Source organism: Homarus americanus, unplaced genomic scaffold (assembly GCF_018991925.1).
Source record: "Homarus americanus isolate GMGI-L3 unplaced genomic scaffold, GMGI_Hamer_2.0 scaffold46583, whole genome shotgun sequence".
In the NCBI taxonomy this organism is placed as follows: Eukaryota; Metazoa; Arthropoda; class Malacostraca; order Decapoda; family Nephropidae; genus Homarus; species Homarus americanus.
In genome coordinates this window covers 2058406-2077326 of record NW_024731675.1, presented here as the reverse complement: position 1 = coordinate 2077326, position 18921 = coordinate 2058406, and the positions used below count along the sequence as shown (strand labels likewise).

Sequence of the window (18921 nt, the reverse complement as noted above, 5' to 3'; positions counted from 1 at the left end):
CCTGACTTAACATATAATTTTAGTTTAACCTTAACCCTTAACTTATTCTAAACTAACTTAACCTTGAGGATTGAGGCTCCCACCCAGTCTCAGGTCAGGTCAGGTCATAGAGGGGTTAACCACCACTAGTACTGTACTGGGGACCCTCATGGCAGGTGTTAAGAGGTATGACTTCCAATAGCGACTCGCCGTTTACCTCTCCGTCGATGGTGTAAACGTCGACTGAAATATTACGCATTTAAATAAAGGATAATTGATACGTATATTTAATTGTCATTTGATGTTTTTGTCTTGTGAGTGGAAGAGAGATGAAGGGCTGATTTATTTTGTTTTTAGAATATTATTAGAGAAAAATATTGCTGTTTTCTGGACTGTATGTTGATAGTGTGAGGGAAGGAAGGGGTGTGTGAGGGAGGGAGGGAAGGAGTGTGTGTATGTGTGTGTGTGGGAAGGGTTTTACTTGCGTGTGTGTGTGTGTGTGGAACGTGTCATGTATGTATTGTATAAGTAGGGTTGGTTTAGGTTAGACAGTTCAGTACAATACAGAAGAGATAAGGAACAATAATGAAACTCCATCATTCTAAAACAATTTCAACTTTATTCATGGCAAATCACATACACACAGGTAAGTAACATTGAGTTATGTCCACCAGTCAAAATATGTTATACTCAATCATTTGTGTGTAGGTCTCTTTAGGGGAGGGAGGGAGGGGGGCGGACATTATTTAATTTTCATCTATTTATTTTTTTACGCAGAGGAATCCATGAATTATAAATGGTATATAATTGATTTCTATTTGTTTCTCAGTTTATTTAAGTAATGAGAGAGGTCCATGGCCAAACTCCCTCCCTCTCCCCCCACCCTCCCTATATTCACCACTGTACTCAATGCAACTTGACCTGTAATCATTCTATCACTTGACCTGTAAATCATTTTATCACCAAGACATCAACAACAGGTAGGAAAATAACATAAGAAAAATATCAACAACATCTACAACTACCCAGAGCCACGCCTGCTTAGCTACCCCGACGATACGTGGCGGTGACGGGGGGACCGAGCCGTAGATGATCGTGTGACTAAACTCTGTGTCTAAGAGGAGAGAAGTGAAACCCCTATTTAACGGACCATATAGAGGAGAAAGTCCGTTATATCGAGGGGTCCACTAGATGTGAACCTCTCCATCTGACGGATCATAAGTTCGTTATATAGGGGTTTCACCGTATTTTGATATGCGTTGGTTGGTTCGTGTACGTACCCCAGGCGAGCGTGTCGGGCGGGTGAGACTCATCCGCAGCGTAAAACAAAGTAAGTATGGTGTTTTATCTTGTATTTGGTCGTCTCTTGAGTTACGAAGGCTTGGTAATGACAAATTTTAATTAGGTAAAGTTAATCAAGAAGAGAATCCTTTCATAAATTGAGTAGCAGTTGTATCTATCTCTAAACCAATTCATTTTTGTATTAGTTAAGAGAACAAAGATCGTAAACTTTATATCACTGTTCCCAGGTGTTGAATATATACTGCCGTCGAAATTCAAAAGCCATCGTGACTCTTGAAGATGGCGTTGATAATCTGTTGAATATAGTGTAGTTATTTAAGAATGCTGACCTCACTGCATGGAATGTCTTCTTAAAACTATATATTGTAATTAACTTTTGAGCAAATCATACTGTACATCTATATATTATTTTTAGATGATAATGTCCATCCCTTGTGTTGGAGGCTGGCTGGAACTAGGGCCACATGGGCGTGAATTTGTTTAAGGTGTAGAAGCTGTCGCCAACACAACAGCCACACCCTGAGTTAACGAGCTGCGTGACCCAGTGTTTAAGGTGTAGAAGCTGTCGCCAACACAACAACCACACCCTGAGTTAACGAGCTGCATGACCCAGTATCAAGGAATAGTCCGAGAAGACTGGACAACTCACCAACTGCAGTGACTAACCATTACCCTGGAACACGATCCACAAATCGACTAACATCCAGGTCCCCAATTACTGCTGGGTAGACAGAGGCAAATGGCGTAAAGAAATACCCCAGTCACCAGGAGGTATTAGTAGACTCATTATTAAATGTGTTTAGCTTTATAAAATTAATATATCATTATATTCAGGGGAACACAAAGTGACCAGGTTCTCCAGCTTATTTAACCTGATGATTGAACACCTTAATACTACTTGGAGGGTTAGGTTAGGGTTGGTTAGAGTAAGGTTGGTCAGGTTAGGTTAACATTAGATTGTTTTAATCACTACTTAATGGGTTAGTACTACATAGTATTGTATTGAGTTCCTTTGGTAATAGTAAGTCAGTTCATCGGGATATTTGATAAATCGACAACTCCAGCAGCCACCATTATCACCCCCCCTACACCATTACCCCCCCACCATTATCACCCCCCACCATTACCATCACCCCCACCATTACCATCCCCCACCATTATCACCCCTACACCATTACCATCACCCCCCACCATTACCACCCCCATCATTACCATCACCCCCACCATACCATCACCCCATCTCCACCATTATCACCCCCCATCCACCATTACCATCACCCCATCTCCACCATTACCATCCCCCAGGTTAAATAACAAAGCTTTTACTGTCCGAGAAAAGTTACATTCTTAAGTCATTGTCTAGCGGCATGAGCAAAGTAACGATCACTTAGGCGTTGGTCCGTCAATAACCGGGGCTTCCTGGAGCGTCACGAAACACGTATCGGAGACGAGACACGGCGAAGCTTCGTACTCGAGGATCATGACCGTGTTGATGCCCTTCATCAACACGTCGCTGGGAACGTAGAGCGTCAATTGGGGTCCGACCTCTGGCCAGTATCGACCCAGGCAGAAGTCATTCACCCATACCAGACCCTGTGAAGAATGTTGTATTAGTTAACGAGACATGATGGTTAGGTTAGTGTAGTGTTCAATATGAGAAATAAGGTCAGGGGGGTTAATCTTCAGGTCAACCATATTCCCCTTCCACATAGCACACCAAATACCGATCTTGTTTAACTCTCACGTCGCTGCATTGCCCATCAGCTGCACGTACATATTTTTTTACACATGTAACCCCTTTATAAGATGGCTGGAATCATATAAACAACTGACTCTCACTCGGTCACTGTCGATCATTCATTCAAGATGGCTAAATAGATGATGTTTTTCCTTGGTGATCAGCTTTCACAATAACGTCACAGTATCTTGTTTAATTCTTCTTTTTTTTCCACACACAAACACAATCAGTAATCACCACTCAACACCACCAATCACCACTCAACACAAGTCACCCACCCCAACACACGACCACATACAGACTCAACATGTACACGAAGATGAAGCGACAAATTAACTAACCTTCCTCCAGCCTTCAACACTCAGGAAACTATCTTGAGGCTGATCATCCGTATCCGGGATGGTAAACGAACCCTCGTAGAAGGTCATACCCCCGTCGGGTGTTCCCTTCAGCTCTAGCGGCGACGGGTGACTCTTGGACACTTCACGACGCAGGTGTTTCATGACGCTTGAGAGGCGAGGTACGTTGGTCACTGGCAGCGGCGTCATCTTCCAGTTCTCTAACGTGTAGCCTTTAACTGTGACGTTTGTAGTTAACCCCTTCAAGAGGTAGAGAATGTGGTGAATAATCTAATTATATCTAACTAATTACTGTACATCACTTAATAATCTATCTAATTATCTAAACTATTAATATGTAACTACCACATATCTATTAATTACCTTAAAGTCGTTAATTTGCCCGCCGAAACATACTCTGCCTTGACTCTCCACGATAATTGATATGGTCTGGTTAGGTGTGGCAGAGAGGGCAAGGTCGTACAGTTCCTGCTCCCGAGACACCATCCCGACGTACTTGTAGTCCACGAACACGTAGCCACGGTCGTGTACCTCGTTGATGGTGAGGCGGGCAGGATCTGACTGCAGGTGGAGGGGGGTACGTCAGAGCAAGGGGTCGAGGGTATGTTTAAGCTTTGTTGGCCCTCTCATTATGGTAGATTCAGGGGCATTTTAGAAGACAGTTTACTAGTGCTGTTATTTAGAGTATTTTCTTATTGGTGTATTTGAATCATTATCATCACTATCATCATCATTATCCAAGACAGTGCAGGTATACATACAATGGTAAACAGTACGACAGTTCAACCACCGATAGCCAACAAAACAATCAGATATTTCATTCCAGCAAGATCATGAAACAAAATTCACTCAAATATGATAACTAAACAAGCATCTGATAGTTACAATAAATCACAACTTACAATCCTGAACGGCAGAACGGTCTCGTAAATAACCAGGCCATTGGAGACCAGCAGACCCTCAAACGTCAGTGGATATTTCTGAGTGACGGATTGGAGGAACGAAGACATCTGGAACAGGCTGCCCTTTGCTGCCACCTCTACCTTCCCATAGCTGTACTTGAGGGAGGCCGGCGGGACGTCCCCAGCCGGTAGAGGCAAATACTGTACAGGAATGTGGGAAAATATAATACAGTACTTTAAGTGGTAAGTGTAATACATGAGTTAAGTGTAGTCAAGTGTACGGTATGGAATGATCAAACGTATATAAATCCTCCTTATTTCACTCGAACGATTTGGTTATGTTAGGTTAGTTTAAGTTAGACGATGTTAAGTTATGTTTGGTTAGTTTAGGTTAGATTATGTTAAGTTAGGTTAGGTTACAGTATTTTAGGTTAAGGTTAGGACTCAATAAACATAATATCACCTTCTTCGTGGTGTTCCTAATGATCCAGTACTTCTGGGTCGGGTCGCCGGCCTCAGACAGTGGGGCGTCGTAATCATAGGAGGTGGGACAAGCTTGGAAACTTCCCCCCATGTTAGCACCTGATGTAAAATGTTGATAGTTTGTGATCTATTGATATAAATGTTGATAGTTTGTGATTTATTGATATAAATACCCTCTCTCTATGCATGAACCATTTGTATGATAATTTTACTGAATAAATATCTATCTATCTATCTATCTAGCTATTTACACATTCTCTCTCTCTCTCTCTCTCTCTCTCAGTCTACCTTACTTTCTGTCAAATTATCTCTCTCTCTCTCAGTCCCCCTAATCTCTCTCTCTCCCTCTCTCTCTCTCTCTCTCTCTCTCTCTCTCTCTCTCTCTCTCTCTCTCTCTCTCTCTCTCTCTCTCTCTCTCTCTCTCTCTCTCTCTCTCTCTCTCTCTCTCTCTCTCTCTCTCTCTCTCAGTCTGCCTAATTTCTCTCTCTCTCTCTCTCTCTCTCTCTCTCTCTCTCTCTCTCTCTCTCTCTCTCTCTCTCTCTCTCTCTCTCTCCAGTTTCAGTACACAACTCACCAGAGGTCAGGCCGAAGGAGGTACCACCGTGAAACATGTACAGGTTGACAGATGCGTTCAAGGCCAGCATAGTGTCCAGCGTCTTAGCAACAGTCTGGGGGTGTGAGAAGACGCTTGTTGTTATCGCTTCTAATCATAAGGTGGATAAAATAAGCGGGTCTTTTATACGATACGGATGTCTTAAAGGTATGATCGTCGAGTTGTTTTTTGTGGTAAGCGAGTGGATGTTTCTGTTATAATATCAACATTGTCCTCACACACATCACTAAGTAAAGGACAATGTTGGTGTTATAATACGAACACTCTCACTTAAGTCCTACAGGATACCCATAAATTATTAGACCCATTCTAATAATATAAAACCTCAAGGCAATTATATAGAATACATTGGTTTTGTTACATATGATGAACTAGGCTTAATGAATGTAAGGAATTGTTCATCATATACAAAAAAATACTGCATATTATCGAAGTTATTAAATTTATAAATGGTTCCAATAATATTTCCGGGGCTATTACAATGGATGGTATAGTAATCTCTTAGACACGCTGTATATTCGTCCAGCTGGCTAGTGTGTATTTCCCACGGTCGGTGTTGTTATCTGTACTCAAGCACCGGGCCGAGAAAGTAAACACACAAGGCATCTGTTACCACCCCATGCTGCTTCCCACGTTGGTGATATACCATGGGTCATCTTGTGCCTACCACTGTTGACTCCCGCGGTGTTATTCTCTCTGTCTCTCTTTCCACCTGTTTGTCTATTTATTTATCTACCTATCTATCTATCTCCCAGGATCCCTTAGTATACACAAATAACATCTCATTCTATAAACCAGTAAATAAATTTCTACTCCATATAATATCAACGTATTACCACGACGTCTTTGCCTCACCTCAGCATCTACCGTGCTGTGTGGTTCACCCCAGTGGTCCAGCCAACCGGGATAATACTCCGAGTTCACCAGAGGGCCCCGAGGCTCAAACAGTCTCATTGCCGCGAACGCATCGGTTACGCTCGACCCTGAAGAAGAGAACGGCACAGACTGGTTAGGTGTGTTCTTGTTATGGTACTTGTATTAACATTCAACATTTTAATAAGCTGTGAGGTAAGGATAATGTTTAATTGGATGTAATTCGTTAACATTCAACATTTTACCAGGATTGAGTATGATGATTTAACCCCTCGAGTATGATGATTTAACCACTCGACTATGATGATTTAACCCCTCGAGTATGATGATTTAACCCCTCGAGTATGATGATTTAACCCCTCGAGTATGATGATTTAACCCCTCGAGTATGATGATTTAACCACTCGACTATGATGATTTAACCCCTCGAGTATGATGATTTAACCCCTCGAGTATGATGATTTAACCCCTCGACTATGATGATTTAACCCCTCGAGTATGATGATTTAACCCCTTGAGTATGATGATTTAACACCTCAAGTATAATGATTTAACCCCTCACAGCTAACTTCCACTGATGATGGCTAGCTTCTAACGCACAAATACACAACAATACATTCCCTTACCGGACCCAAAGTCTACGGTACTGTAAACGCCGGGTATTTTGCCACACTTGAGGTAACTCGCACCATCTCCATCAGTAGTGAAGAGAACAACGTCGTCGCCGAGACCCTGACGTATTATATCCCTCATGTGTGACGTGTAGGCGAAGTCGCACGCCGGGAAACTGCCGTACTCATTCTCAACCTATCGGTGATCGACGGAGGTTAGATTTGGTTAGGTTAAGGATAAAGGAGCGTGGGTTAAGTTAGGGTTAGGTCAGATTAAGTTAAATTAGGTCAGTTAAAACTACATAATACAACTAACTTATGAGTCAAAATTAATGAATAGGTAAATAAGACTAATTTTTCTCAGATGGGAGTTTGGTGATGAAGCAAACATAAGAACAGGTGTTTGAGGGAGGAATATTCTCATGCCATTTGTAAGGTCAAAAACATGTGTCAAAGAGTAAAATAACCAAACATCTGCTTCTGTGTTTTGGGCTGCCACACTCCCTCGGTATAAAGGGTATAAATTGTAGTAAAAAATGTGTAAATAAACATAGGTAATAGAACACCTGTAAATTAACACAGGTACATAATAGAACATCTGTAAATTAATGGGGTTCTACAGGTATGGCTCTTACTCCCCCTCACCTGCACCATGATGATTGGTCCACCGTTCGCGTACAGTAGCGGCCTAATCTTGGGCAACAGCACGTTATTGAACCAGTTGTCAACGTAGATCAGATACGCTGTGTGGACGGCCGATAACGTTAATTAGAACGAATGACACTTGGCAGCAACGTACAGTATACACAACTATACATATACATCTAAATTTCTATATATATTTTCACACACCTTAATATCTATGTATAGTTTAACACATCTAAATATCTCTATGTACGTTTTAATGCATAGATAATCAATACAAATCTACAGTCGTTTTACATTATTCGTCACAGAAACACAGACAAAACACTCAACAAGTGACACACACACAGACAGTCATCAACAAGAGAGAGATTCTACATACTGGGATCAGAACTTCGGAGTCTCATGCTTGGGTTCTTGTTCAATAACCAGTACGGCAGACCTCCCTGGTGGGATGAGAACTAACCTTACAGTACATATAGTAATTAATTATATTAGTGGAGAATAGAGATGATGTACTAATTAAGAGGAGATGTATATATTACTAATTACTGTAAGTGTGTCAATTAGTTAAGTGTTAGTAGAGATGTACTAATTAGTTCAGTATAATTAAATAAAGAGATGCAATAATTATATAAGTATTGTAGTTATATAGGTACAATATCACTATAATTCATTACGACCAATTATATCATCAGTGTCGAGTCGTAACTCTTCGACTACTCCACCTACCATGTCTCTCTCAGCGTCAATAAACGGTCCGGGACGTAGGATGACGGCTAGGCCCTCCTCCTGAGCCGTCTTGATGAAAGTGACGAGGTCGAACATACCGGTGAAGTCATACATCCCTTGCTCGGGTTCATGGCTCGACCACTCCACGTAGCTATGGAAACAACGACCAAACATTACCATCGAGAAATAAATGGATATATAGACAGAGAAATACATACATACATACATACATACATACATACATACATACATACATACATTAATACATACATACCCGGTACATACGTATGATTGTTAAAAACTGAGACTAATGTTATACTTTTATTTCTACTCATCAACAACTAAGGTCATTAAGTGCATAACAAGCTATTGCTGAGGGGGGGGTAGCTGATGGGGGTGACCTGCTGGGGGGAGAGGTAGCTGATGGGGTGACCTGCTGGGGGGAGAGGTAGCTGATGGGGTGACCTGCTGGGGGGAAGGGGTAACTGATGTGATAACCTACAGGGAAGAATAATTAAAATTCCATTATAATTAATATTCAGCCAAGACGTAACAAGAAACTCGTAACATACGTCTGCAGGGCGTTAAAACCAGCCATACGCATCTTCTTGAGGCGATCTCTCCACTGTGTCGGTAGAACACGGAAGTAATGGATGGATCCCGACACGTAGCGGAAGGGCTCTCCATCTTTCAGGAATTGATCGTTTTCGTAGTCAATTACAAAAGTCGGACCTGTTTCAAGCTTTTCCTGTATAATATAAGATGGTCGCTATTATCTTTGGCTCCACGGAATATTTAAGACAATTGATTAACCACTTCAATGTTATCTTGGAAGGGGGTTAGGTTAGATTAAATATTGTTAGGGTAGGGTTGGATAATGATAGGTTAAGGTTAGGTTAGGTAGTTAGATAGATAAAGAGACAGATAAATAGGTAGAAGGATAGATAAACAGATAGATAGATGGATAGAGATTTATTCAGTAAAATGAATCTTGAGGTAGTGAACAGATCCTCAAATTATTTAGAAAAGTTTAGAAATATACAGATTTATAACAATATTTAAGCCTTTTGTTTGTATTTAAAATGTAAAGACAATGAAATAGTCTTATAAAACGTAAAAAAAAAATTATATATACATACCAAATACAAATTAAGATAAAAATATACAAGTAATAAACAAAGATAATTATACTGAAATATTACTTGTTATTCATAAAATATATATAAGTACCTGACTATATCAAAACAAATAAATTTTCTTTTACATTGAGAAATAACAATGTAATGGGTGATAAATCTTTTACCTTGGCATATGAACCACTCAACATAAGGAGACAGAGACCAAGGAGAATATTTACTATAGTCCATCCTTCCATGTTGTCGCTCACCCGTTTTCTGTAAAGCCGTCACACGTTACGTAAAATAAGCGATCATTAACAAACCACATGATCAATACAGCTATATGTATTACTACTACTGTCACCTCTCACTCATATGTATACATCCTACATATAATAACTATCTATATACACTTAAAATTATATAAATTACAACTATACACTAAATAAAATAAAAATAATGAAAGCTATTAAAAGGAATATGTTAAATTCACCTGTTTATATTAGTCCAATATATAATTACAGAATAAGTAAATATGTAGATTGATATGTAGTTAAGAGGATATAGCTGCCACACTAGACTCAGTTCACTGTGTGGCTGCCCCGTGGTAACTGACACACACTCATATGTTATGCCCTAGACTTACAGTATCTGTCGACTATGCAATTTTAGATACAACTCTCATTTTATATATTTAGTGTAACCTTTATATATTTTGTATCTTTATTCTGCGTTTATATCCGTCATAACTCATAACTAGTTAGCTTTGTTTAAAAAGTTATTGGAAATTTTTATACGTTTGGCAGTGCTGTTGGCAGATAAGGGTGAGATAACTTGTGTGTTAGCTTAACCCAGTTATTCTCTCTCTTTCCTTCCTTCTTTCTGATGCTTGTGGTATACTGTACTGTACTGTACCTGGTGTTGGCAGTCAAGCAAAAAACACTTTCTTCTTCACAGTTATAAAAGACTGAAACAAGTTAACAAACTACACCAAAACCAGTAATAGTGTAAAACAATTAATAACAGATGAAGCTGTTTCTGTATTAACCACAAAATATTGTATTGTTGAAGTGATCTGCCAACCTCAGTTAGTCCAAGTACAATGTAATGACTGTTGAATTTACCAGAAAACTTTCACTATTTCTCCTGTAGACATACTATTACTGATTAGAGACCTGGCCTAAACCAAGGACCCCACTGTAAATAAGTATCTGATGGCTTTACCAAGTAGTAAGTCTATGAATCTATCTATTTATCATTAAATCTATATAACTATTTATATCATCTAACCTTACAGAAGTGAAGAACAAGGGACAGGCTGATGACAGGAGGCTACTTCACCTCCACCAGATGACTGAGGCTGCATCACCACCACCAGATGACTGAGGCTGCATCACCACCACCAGATGACTGAGGCTGCATCACCACCACCAGATGACTGAGGCTGCATCACCACCATGACTGAGGCTGCATCACCACCACCAGATGACTGAGGCTGCAGATGACTGCATCACCACCAGATGACTGAGTCTGCATCACCACCACCAGATGACTGAGGCTGCATCACCACCACCAGATGACTGAGTCTGCATCACCACCACCAGATGACTGAGGCTGCATCACCACCACCAGATGACTGAGTCTGCATCACCACCACCAGATGACTGAGGCTGCATCACCACCACCAGATGACTGAGGCTACTTCACCTCCACCAGATGACTGAGGCTGCATCACCACCACAGATGACTGAGGCAGCATCACCACCACCACCAGATGACTGAGGCCACCACCACCAGATGACTGAGGCTGCATCACCACCACCAGATGACTGAGTCTGCACCACCACCACCAGATGACTGAGGCTGCATCACCACCACCAGATGACTGAGGCTGCATCACCACCACCAGATGACTGAGTCTGCACCACCACCACCAGATGACTGAGGCTGCATCACCACCACCAGATGACTGGAGGCTGCACCACCACCACCAGATGAGAGGCTGCATCACCACCACCAGATGACTGAGGCTGCATCACCACCACCAGATGACTGAGGCTGACCAGATGACTGAGGCTACTTCACCACCACCAGATGACTGAGGCTGCATCACCACCACCAGATGACTGAGGCTGCACCACCACCACCAGATGACTGAGGCTGCATCACCACCACCAGATGACTTGAGGCTGCACCACCACCACCAGATGACTGAGGCTGCATCACCACCAGATGACTGAGGCTGCATCACCACCACCAGATGACTGAGGCTGCACCACCCACCAGATGACTGAGGCTGCACTCACCACCAGATGACTGAGGCTGCATCACCACCACCAGATGACTGAGGCATCATCACCACCACCAGATGACTGAGGCTGCATCACCACCACCAGATGACTGAGGCTGCATCACCACCACCAGATGACTGAGGCTGCATCACCACCTCCAGACAAGTATTTGTATATATTAAAATTTCAGTGAATATGTAAACAAAATTACTGACTCTTCTTACCACATATTGTTATTACTAGGAGAACATTGTCAGATAACACACAGTCAACCACATTCTTATACAGTACAATCACCTGAAGATCAGCCCCCAACTTAAGTCATGTACAGATCAGCCCCCAACTTAAGTCATGTACAGATCAGCCCCCAACTTAAGTCATGTAAAGATCAGACCCCAACTTAAGTCATGTACAGATCAGACCCCAACTTAAGTCATGTACAGATCAGCCCCCAACTTATATCACCTGAAGATTAATCACCAAACCTAACCCTCTGTACACACTCTTATCTATAGATGTAAACTGGTCTCTAAGAATATCCCAAAACTGTCATTAGGTATTTTTCTGTTTTTGTTGAATAGAGTAAATATGTTCCCGGCACAGAGAAATGTGAAGAAAATGGCTGGTTACTGGTATTTGGTGGTGTGGTGGCAGTGTGGTAGCGGTGGTGGTGGGAGTGGCAGTGTGGTAGCGGTGGTGGTGGTTGAGTGGTAGTGGTGGGGGTGGCAGTGTGGTCGTGGTGGTGGTAGGGTGGGTGGGGTGGAAGTGGCAGTGTGGGGTTATGTGATATTTGGTTCACACTCAGGATGGGATGGAGAAAGGAAACTCACAATGTGCTCTCTGTATACATGTTATATTGGATGTACAATGCAGCTTGGTGCTGGGAAGGCAGCGTGGTTACAAGCGTGATGTAGAGAGAGCTGGTTGGTGAGGGTGCTCAGAGGAGGACCAGCTTGTGGGTCGCCATGCTCGCCGGCGGGAGCGAGGACCGCCAGGCAGGCGGAGGAGGAGCGAGGACCGCCAGGCAGGGGCGGAGGAGGAGGTGTTGCTTGCTGGTGGCTGTGGGTAGAAAGAGCGGTCACCACGAGGTGTGGGTCGCCATGGTCTTCGGCTGGAGCGAGGGCCGCCAGGCAGGAGTAGAGGAGGAGGTGTTGCTTGCTGGTGGCTGTGGGTAGAAAGAGAGGTAGGTCACTATGAGGTCAGGTCTTATATAGCGGAGGTAGGCGTGGCTTAATAGTTGACCTCCGTCATGTAAGGCGGCGTTGGTTGACCTAGACCACGAGGCATACACTGGGGAATTCGCGGGGTCAGCTACTCAGCGACAAGCGTTTGTAGAGGAGGAATCCACTACAGCAGTATGGTAGTGGTGGCAATGTGGTAGTGATGGTGGGGGTGTGGTAGGGTGGATGGTGTAGTAGTGATGGTGGGGGTGGGTGGTGGCTGTGTGGTGGTGTAACAAAGTCTCAGTAAATGGCTGGTAAGAGACAGAGTCCTAGCGTATTACCTGTACATACTAAGACAACTGTAAACTTGTATAACGTTATTAATAAATATCTACCTAACTACACTACCTACAAGTGCTATACTTATATTTACTGTACATATACACAACTACTTTACCCAGTTAGTCACACATTTAAACTGAGGACCACAACACATATCTTCTTGTGTATTATGTACTGTATATTAAACTTGTATCTGAACTAATAGGTCTATTGTATTATGTAGTGTATAATAAACTTGTATATAAACTCGTAATAGGTCTATTGTATTATGTAGTGTATAATAAACTTGTATATAAACTCGTAATAGGTCTATTGTATTATGTAGTATATAATAAACTTGTATATAAACTCGTAATAGGTCTATTGTATTATGTAGTGTATAATAAACTTGTATATAAACTCGTAATAGGTCTATTGTATTATGTAGTATATAATAAACTTGTATATAAACTCGTAATAGGTCTATTGTATTATGTAGTATATAATAAACTTGTATATAAACTCGTAATAGGTCTATTGTATTATGTAGTATATAATAAACTTGTATATAAACTCGTAATAGGTCTATTGTATTATGTAGTATATAATAAACTTGTATATAAACTCGTAATAGGTCTATTGTATTATGTAGTGTATAATAAACTTGTATCTGTAGTTGATACCCTGATGTGTAGGCTACTTTACTGTACGGTATTGGACTACAAATATTGTTTCTCTTGTTTCAAGTATAATGTATTAATAAAGCCTCTAAGTGCTCAACTGTAGTATCCATAATGTATTTTTATTGTACATGTGATTAATTGACAATACAAATGACTAAATCCGTCTAAATTGTGTATTTTTAAACCTTGGTGGGACGTGACAGCAGAAAGTATTGATGTTGTTGAATACTAGATTATAATAATGATATTGTTAATAATAATAGGATCGTTTTGAATATTGTAAGACTACTAAAAGGTGGATACTGTCCCCTTGAATATAGTGTATGTAAAGACAACATGTACAACATGTACAATATAGTGTATGTAAAGACAACATGTACAATATAGTGTATGTAAAGACAACATGTACAATATGTAGTGTATGTAAAGACAAGATTATGTTTTATTTTATCGTGTTGACCATTGATCGGCTCGTTGGCCGCCCGGGTGATGGGTGAGGTGTGTGTGACACACTGTTGACAAGTACTGGTCATGTACGGGCTCGTGAACGTGGTCAAGTGTGGTCTTGACAGAGGTGACACTCGGTGCCGTCACAAGACTCTGTGGTAGACTGTTCCAAGAGTTGACAACTGTGACGGTGAAAAAGTTTGCCTTGAGAGTTTTGTGGGAGGGAGATGTGGTAAGTTGACTACTGGCCACACTGTACACTGGGTCCTTGTACTGCACCCTGAGAGGTAATGTTCTCTTCTCTCTATATGACGAAGCAACGCAACTACTGGAATTGTGTTGTGGACAGTGAAGGACAGACCAAGACTATGAATATATCATGAAAAATTTGACCCCTTCAAATTTTGTTTCTTCCCTCTATCTTTCATTCTTTCCTTTGTGTTTTGATGAGAGGAAGAAGAAGAAGAATAAGAAGGATTTATGTTTTGATGAGAGGGAGAAGAAGAAGGTTTAAGGGGTAACTATTATATTTCATCATAGAAAACTAAAAGGGGTAACTATTATATTTCATCACAAAACGGACCATGAGTAATTATTAAATTTAATCAGTTAATCAGTTTTGTGTGAACGTTTATTCTTTCTGATAATGCTATTAATTAGTAAATATAAAATAGATTATGATATTAAAGACTTATTTGATTATTCCCGTAATTAATGAAGTAATTACATAAATTCATGTAACTCGTCCAAATTGATGGCATGTAAAAGTACTTCAGAAAAGTAGGCTCCAGGGGCTCCTATTTTGATTCTATCCCCGGAGCGTCCTTTTTCTTTTCTACTTTATTTTCGTTTCATTATTCCCTAAAAGTGACTTAAACTTGAATCTGGATGAGAAATATAATGTCTTAATGTACACGTGAACTGCCTCAGTCCCTCACCTCAGAGTCATAAAGCAAAATGAATCATCAGACAATTTAAACATTTGTTCACCTTCACCGACCACCGAGGCCCAGTGGCCAGAGTGGCCTCCCACGGCTGGTGGCCAGAGTGGCCTCCCACGGCTGGTGGCCAGAGTGGCCTCCCGCGGCTGGTGGGCCGAGTGGCCTCCCACGGCTGGTGGCCAGAGTGGCCTCCCGCGGCTGGTGGGCCGAGTTCAGTCCCCGGCACCGCTTCCTTGTTCTTTTTCTTTTTTAATCTTCTTTATTTCGCTTTATTATTGCCTAAAAGTGACTTATAACTTAAATTGGATGAGAAATATGATGTTTTAATGTATGTTAACGCATACCCGTGTTTCGGAGCTTCAATTGCTTCAATGAAGCATCGAAATGATTCAGTGAAGCTTCAGTGACGTCACTGTGAACCCTGGTATATAAGGCCTCGACTCACGTATTTCTGCCATTTTTCAATCATCGTTCACCGCCGACTGGTTCAAGGCAGGTAAGTCCCACACCTCTTATGTCTCCATTATATACGCCTAATTTATTTTCCCGGACGTGTATTATATGCACAGTGACCAATAGAAATAGTTATTTCTTGGATATAGTTTAATAATAATGCTTATTATAATTAATTATGACGTTAAGACAATAGTTGCCGGCCGGTAGTTTGAGCAGTTGTTACCTCGTACCCCAAGTTTCTCGGGGCTCCAAGGTCTATGGTATCAACCTTACACTTTAAACAAATAATAGTCTTATATTAAGTGTTATTCTAGCCAGTCATTTCTTAGTTTTTTCAAACATTCCGCCAAACTCGACATGACAAACGAGCCTTAACTACAAGCCGGCAGCGGGTAACGAGCGTAAACCTAACGTAATTATTGACACAATAATCATCCATTAATAGAGTACAATGACCAGATAGTTATATTATACTTTATTTAACATTTTCCCACTTTTGGGGGAGCCGGGTGGCCATAATTACACGTTTTCCCACAACTTCTTAGCCCTGGCCACTTTTGGGGGAGCCGGGTGGCCATTACTACACGTTTTCCCACTACATCTTAGCCCTGGCCACTTTTGGGGGAGCTGGGTACACACACACGTTTTCCCACAGCATCTTAGCCCTGGGCCACTTTTGGGGGAGCTGGTACACACACACGTTTTCCCACTACATCTTAGCCCTGGCCACTTTTTGGGGGGAGCCGGGTACACACACACGTTTTCCCACTACATTCAGCCCTGGCCACTTTTGGGGAAGCTGGGTACGGCATCACACGTTTTCCCCCACCACATCTTAGCTCTGGCCACTTTTGGGGAGCCGGTACACACACATCGCTTTTCCCACCATATCTTAGCCCCACACTTTTTGGGGGAGCTGGTAATATAATTCACACGTTTTCCCACTACATCTTAGCCCCTGGCCACTTTTGGGGGAGCCGGGTGGCTATTATTACACGTTTTCCCAATTACATTCAGCCTCTGGCCACTTTTTTGGGAGCTGCACATATCATATCGTTTTCCACTACATCTTAGCCCTACTACTTTTTGGGGAGCCGTACACACACACGTTTTCCCACTACATCTAGCCTGGCCACTTTTGGGGGAGCCGGTGGCCATTATTACACGTTTTCCCCCACTACATCTTGTGCCCCTGGCCACTTTGGGGAGCTGGTGGCCATTACTACCATTTTCCCACTCATTTTCCTTAGCCCTGGCCACTTTGGGGAGCCGGTGGCCATAATTACACGTTTTCTCCCACTACATCTTAGCCCTGGCTAATTTTTTGGGGAGCTGGTACACATTACACACATTTTCCCACCAATTTTAGCCCTGGCCACTTTTGGGGGAGCCGGGTGCCATACTATCGTTTTCCCACTATGATCTTAGCCCTGGCCACTTTTTGGGGGAGCCGGGTGGCCATTACTACACATTTTCCCCACTACTTTCAGCCCTGGCCACTTTTTGGGGGGAGCTGGGTACATATCACACGTTTTCCCACTACATCTTAGCCCTGGCCACTTTTTGGGGAGCCGGTGGCTATTATTACAACATTTTCCTCAATAACTTCTTAGCCCTGGCCACTTTTTGGGGGAGCCGGGTGGCCATAATTACACGTTTTCCCCACTACATCTTAGCCCTGGCCACTTTGGGGGAGCTGGTGGCCAAACTTTCTTATCACTGTCTTAAAACCATACATAAATATGCTAACAGCTTGAGAGATACAAATATTGGTGGTTATTTCTTGACTGAATCTTGACAACATTTTGGGTTTAATAGTTCGTGTGTGTGTGTGGGGGCTGTGCTGGAGGCGCCTGGGGGCTGGAGTGTGTGTGTGGAGGGGCTGTGTTGGAGGCGTTTGAGGGTGGAGGTGTGGGGGGAGCCAGGCGGAGGCGCCTGGGGGCTGGAGTGTGTGTGTGTGGGGGGGTGGTTGTGTTGGAGGGGAGAGAGAGAGAAAGCTGTGTTGGAGGGGTCTGGGAGGTGGAGTGTGTGTGTGTGTGTGTGGGGGGGGTGGTTATAAAGGAGGGTCTGGGAGGTGGAGAGTGTGTGTGTGTGGGGGGGTGGGGTCTGTTGGAGGGGTCTGGGAGGTGGAGAGAGAACAGTGTGGGGGGCTGTGTTGGAGGGTCTGGGGAGGTGGAGTGTGTGTGTGTGGGGGGGTCTGTTGGAGGGGCCCTGGGAGGTGGAGAGAGAAAGAGTGTGGGGGCTGTGTTGGAGGGGTCTGAGAGGTGGAGAGAGAGTGGGGGCGGGCTGTGTTGGAGGGGTCTGAGAGGTGGAGAGAGTGTGTGTGTGGGGGAGTCTGTTGGAGGGGTCTGGGAGGTGGAAGAGATAGTGGGGGGAAGGTTGGCGTGTTGAGGGGTCTGGGAGGTGAAGAGAGAAAGAGTGGGGGGGGGCCAGTTGGAGGGGTCTGAGGTGAGGTGGGCGGGGGCACTGAAAGGAGGTGATGGAGGGGGCTGGAGGACTTGGTAAAGGTCAATAGTGGTATACAAGTGTACAGGACTAACTGTCAATTACTTACAGTATTATAGTGATCATTGGTCGTAGTTAATACAACTAAACTGGCCGGTTGTAAAGGTTTAAACTAATAACTTAATCCTGAATAAATGCAACTAACTCCAGACTGACCCAAATTAATAAATTACCTGTGATACAGTATATATATTGTATAACAAATACGTACGGTATAATATAGAACGTAACTTATATGCATCTTAACATTTGCCACAAGTTAATGGATCATAAATTGAAAGTTAGTTTTGAGGTTAACAATAAATGACTGGTTGAAATTATTAAAAATCAATAGCTTGTGTACTACTCAGTTTCCTTTTCAAAATCTAATACTGTACTCTACTGACTTGATCCTCAGGTGAAGTTGGCCCCAGTAACATCGTAAGGAGATGCAACTTGAAATGTCTGAACAGGTAAAGTTAACATACTGAGTTTGATTAATGCTTGTGTATTACACAGGAGAGCAGGCTTTATACTAGGAACACTTAAGGGGGGCTTGAGTATGGTTCATTAAGTGGTAAACCTTGTGTAAAACTTCATCAGAGAGTATTAACTACAACACTAATGCGCCTTAAAATTATACCTTTTGTAGATGTTATTTCAGTAAACAAAGGACAGTATAAGCACATGTAGTCTGCGGTAGATGCTAATTGCTGGTTTACCTTGTACATAAATTACAACTTTAAACATGTTGCAGATGACAGCTGATGCACGTGTGAT

The 18921-nt window shown here is 42.3% G+C and overlaps 1 protein-coding gene across 3 annotated transcripts; it reads right to left on the bottom strand.

Moving 5' to 3' along the window:
- Window positions 1–2575: 2575 nt before the first annotated feature.
- Window positions 2576–10746, bottom strand: LOC121867758 (beta-galactosidase-like). Of its 3 annotated transcripts, none has more exons than XM_042367831.1 (14): window positions 10646–10746; window positions 9541–9631; window positions 8810–8985; window positions 8238–8388; window positions 7888–7951; window positions 7506–7603; window positions 6876–7056; window positions 6232–6359; window positions 5338–5431; window positions 4744–4862; window positions 4281–4481; window positions 3742–3939; window positions 3361–3618; window positions 2576–2874 (listed from the first exon to the last, which is right to left on the bottom strand). In XM_042367831.1, the coding sequence occupies exons 2-14, from the start codon at window positions 9610–9612 to the stop codon at window positions 2665–2667; spliced, it is 1950 nt and encodes a 649-aa protein (XP_042223765.1). In that variant the 5' UTR covers window positions 9613–9631; window positions 10646–10746; the 3' UTR covers window positions 2576–2664. The 3 variants fall into 3 exon arrangements, with proteins under 3 accessions (XP_042223765.1, XP_042223763.1, XP_042223766.1); XM_042367829.1 differs by lacking the exon at window positions 10646–10746 and adding an exon at window positions 9849–9989; XM_042367832.1 differs by lacking the exon at window positions 10646–10746 and adding an exon at window positions 9932–9950.
- Between the last annotated feature and the right edge of the window lie 8175 nt (window positions 10747–18921).

Bases quoted from the DNA above. Each gene is read 5' to 3' on its own strand.
- LOC121867758 (XM_042367831.1), bottom strand. From the start codon at position 9,612: ATGGAAGGATGGACTATAGTAAATATTCTCCTTGGTCTCTGTCTCCTT. The intron at 7,952-8,237 runs GTAGGTGGAGTA...TCATCCCACCAG, and splicing joins TTGACGCTGAGAGAGACATG to GGAGGTCTGCCGTACTGGTT. The intron at 7,604-7,887 runs GTATGTAGAATC...CCGTCCACACAG, and splicing joins ACTCCGAAGTTCTGATCCCA to CGTATCTGATCTACGTTGAC.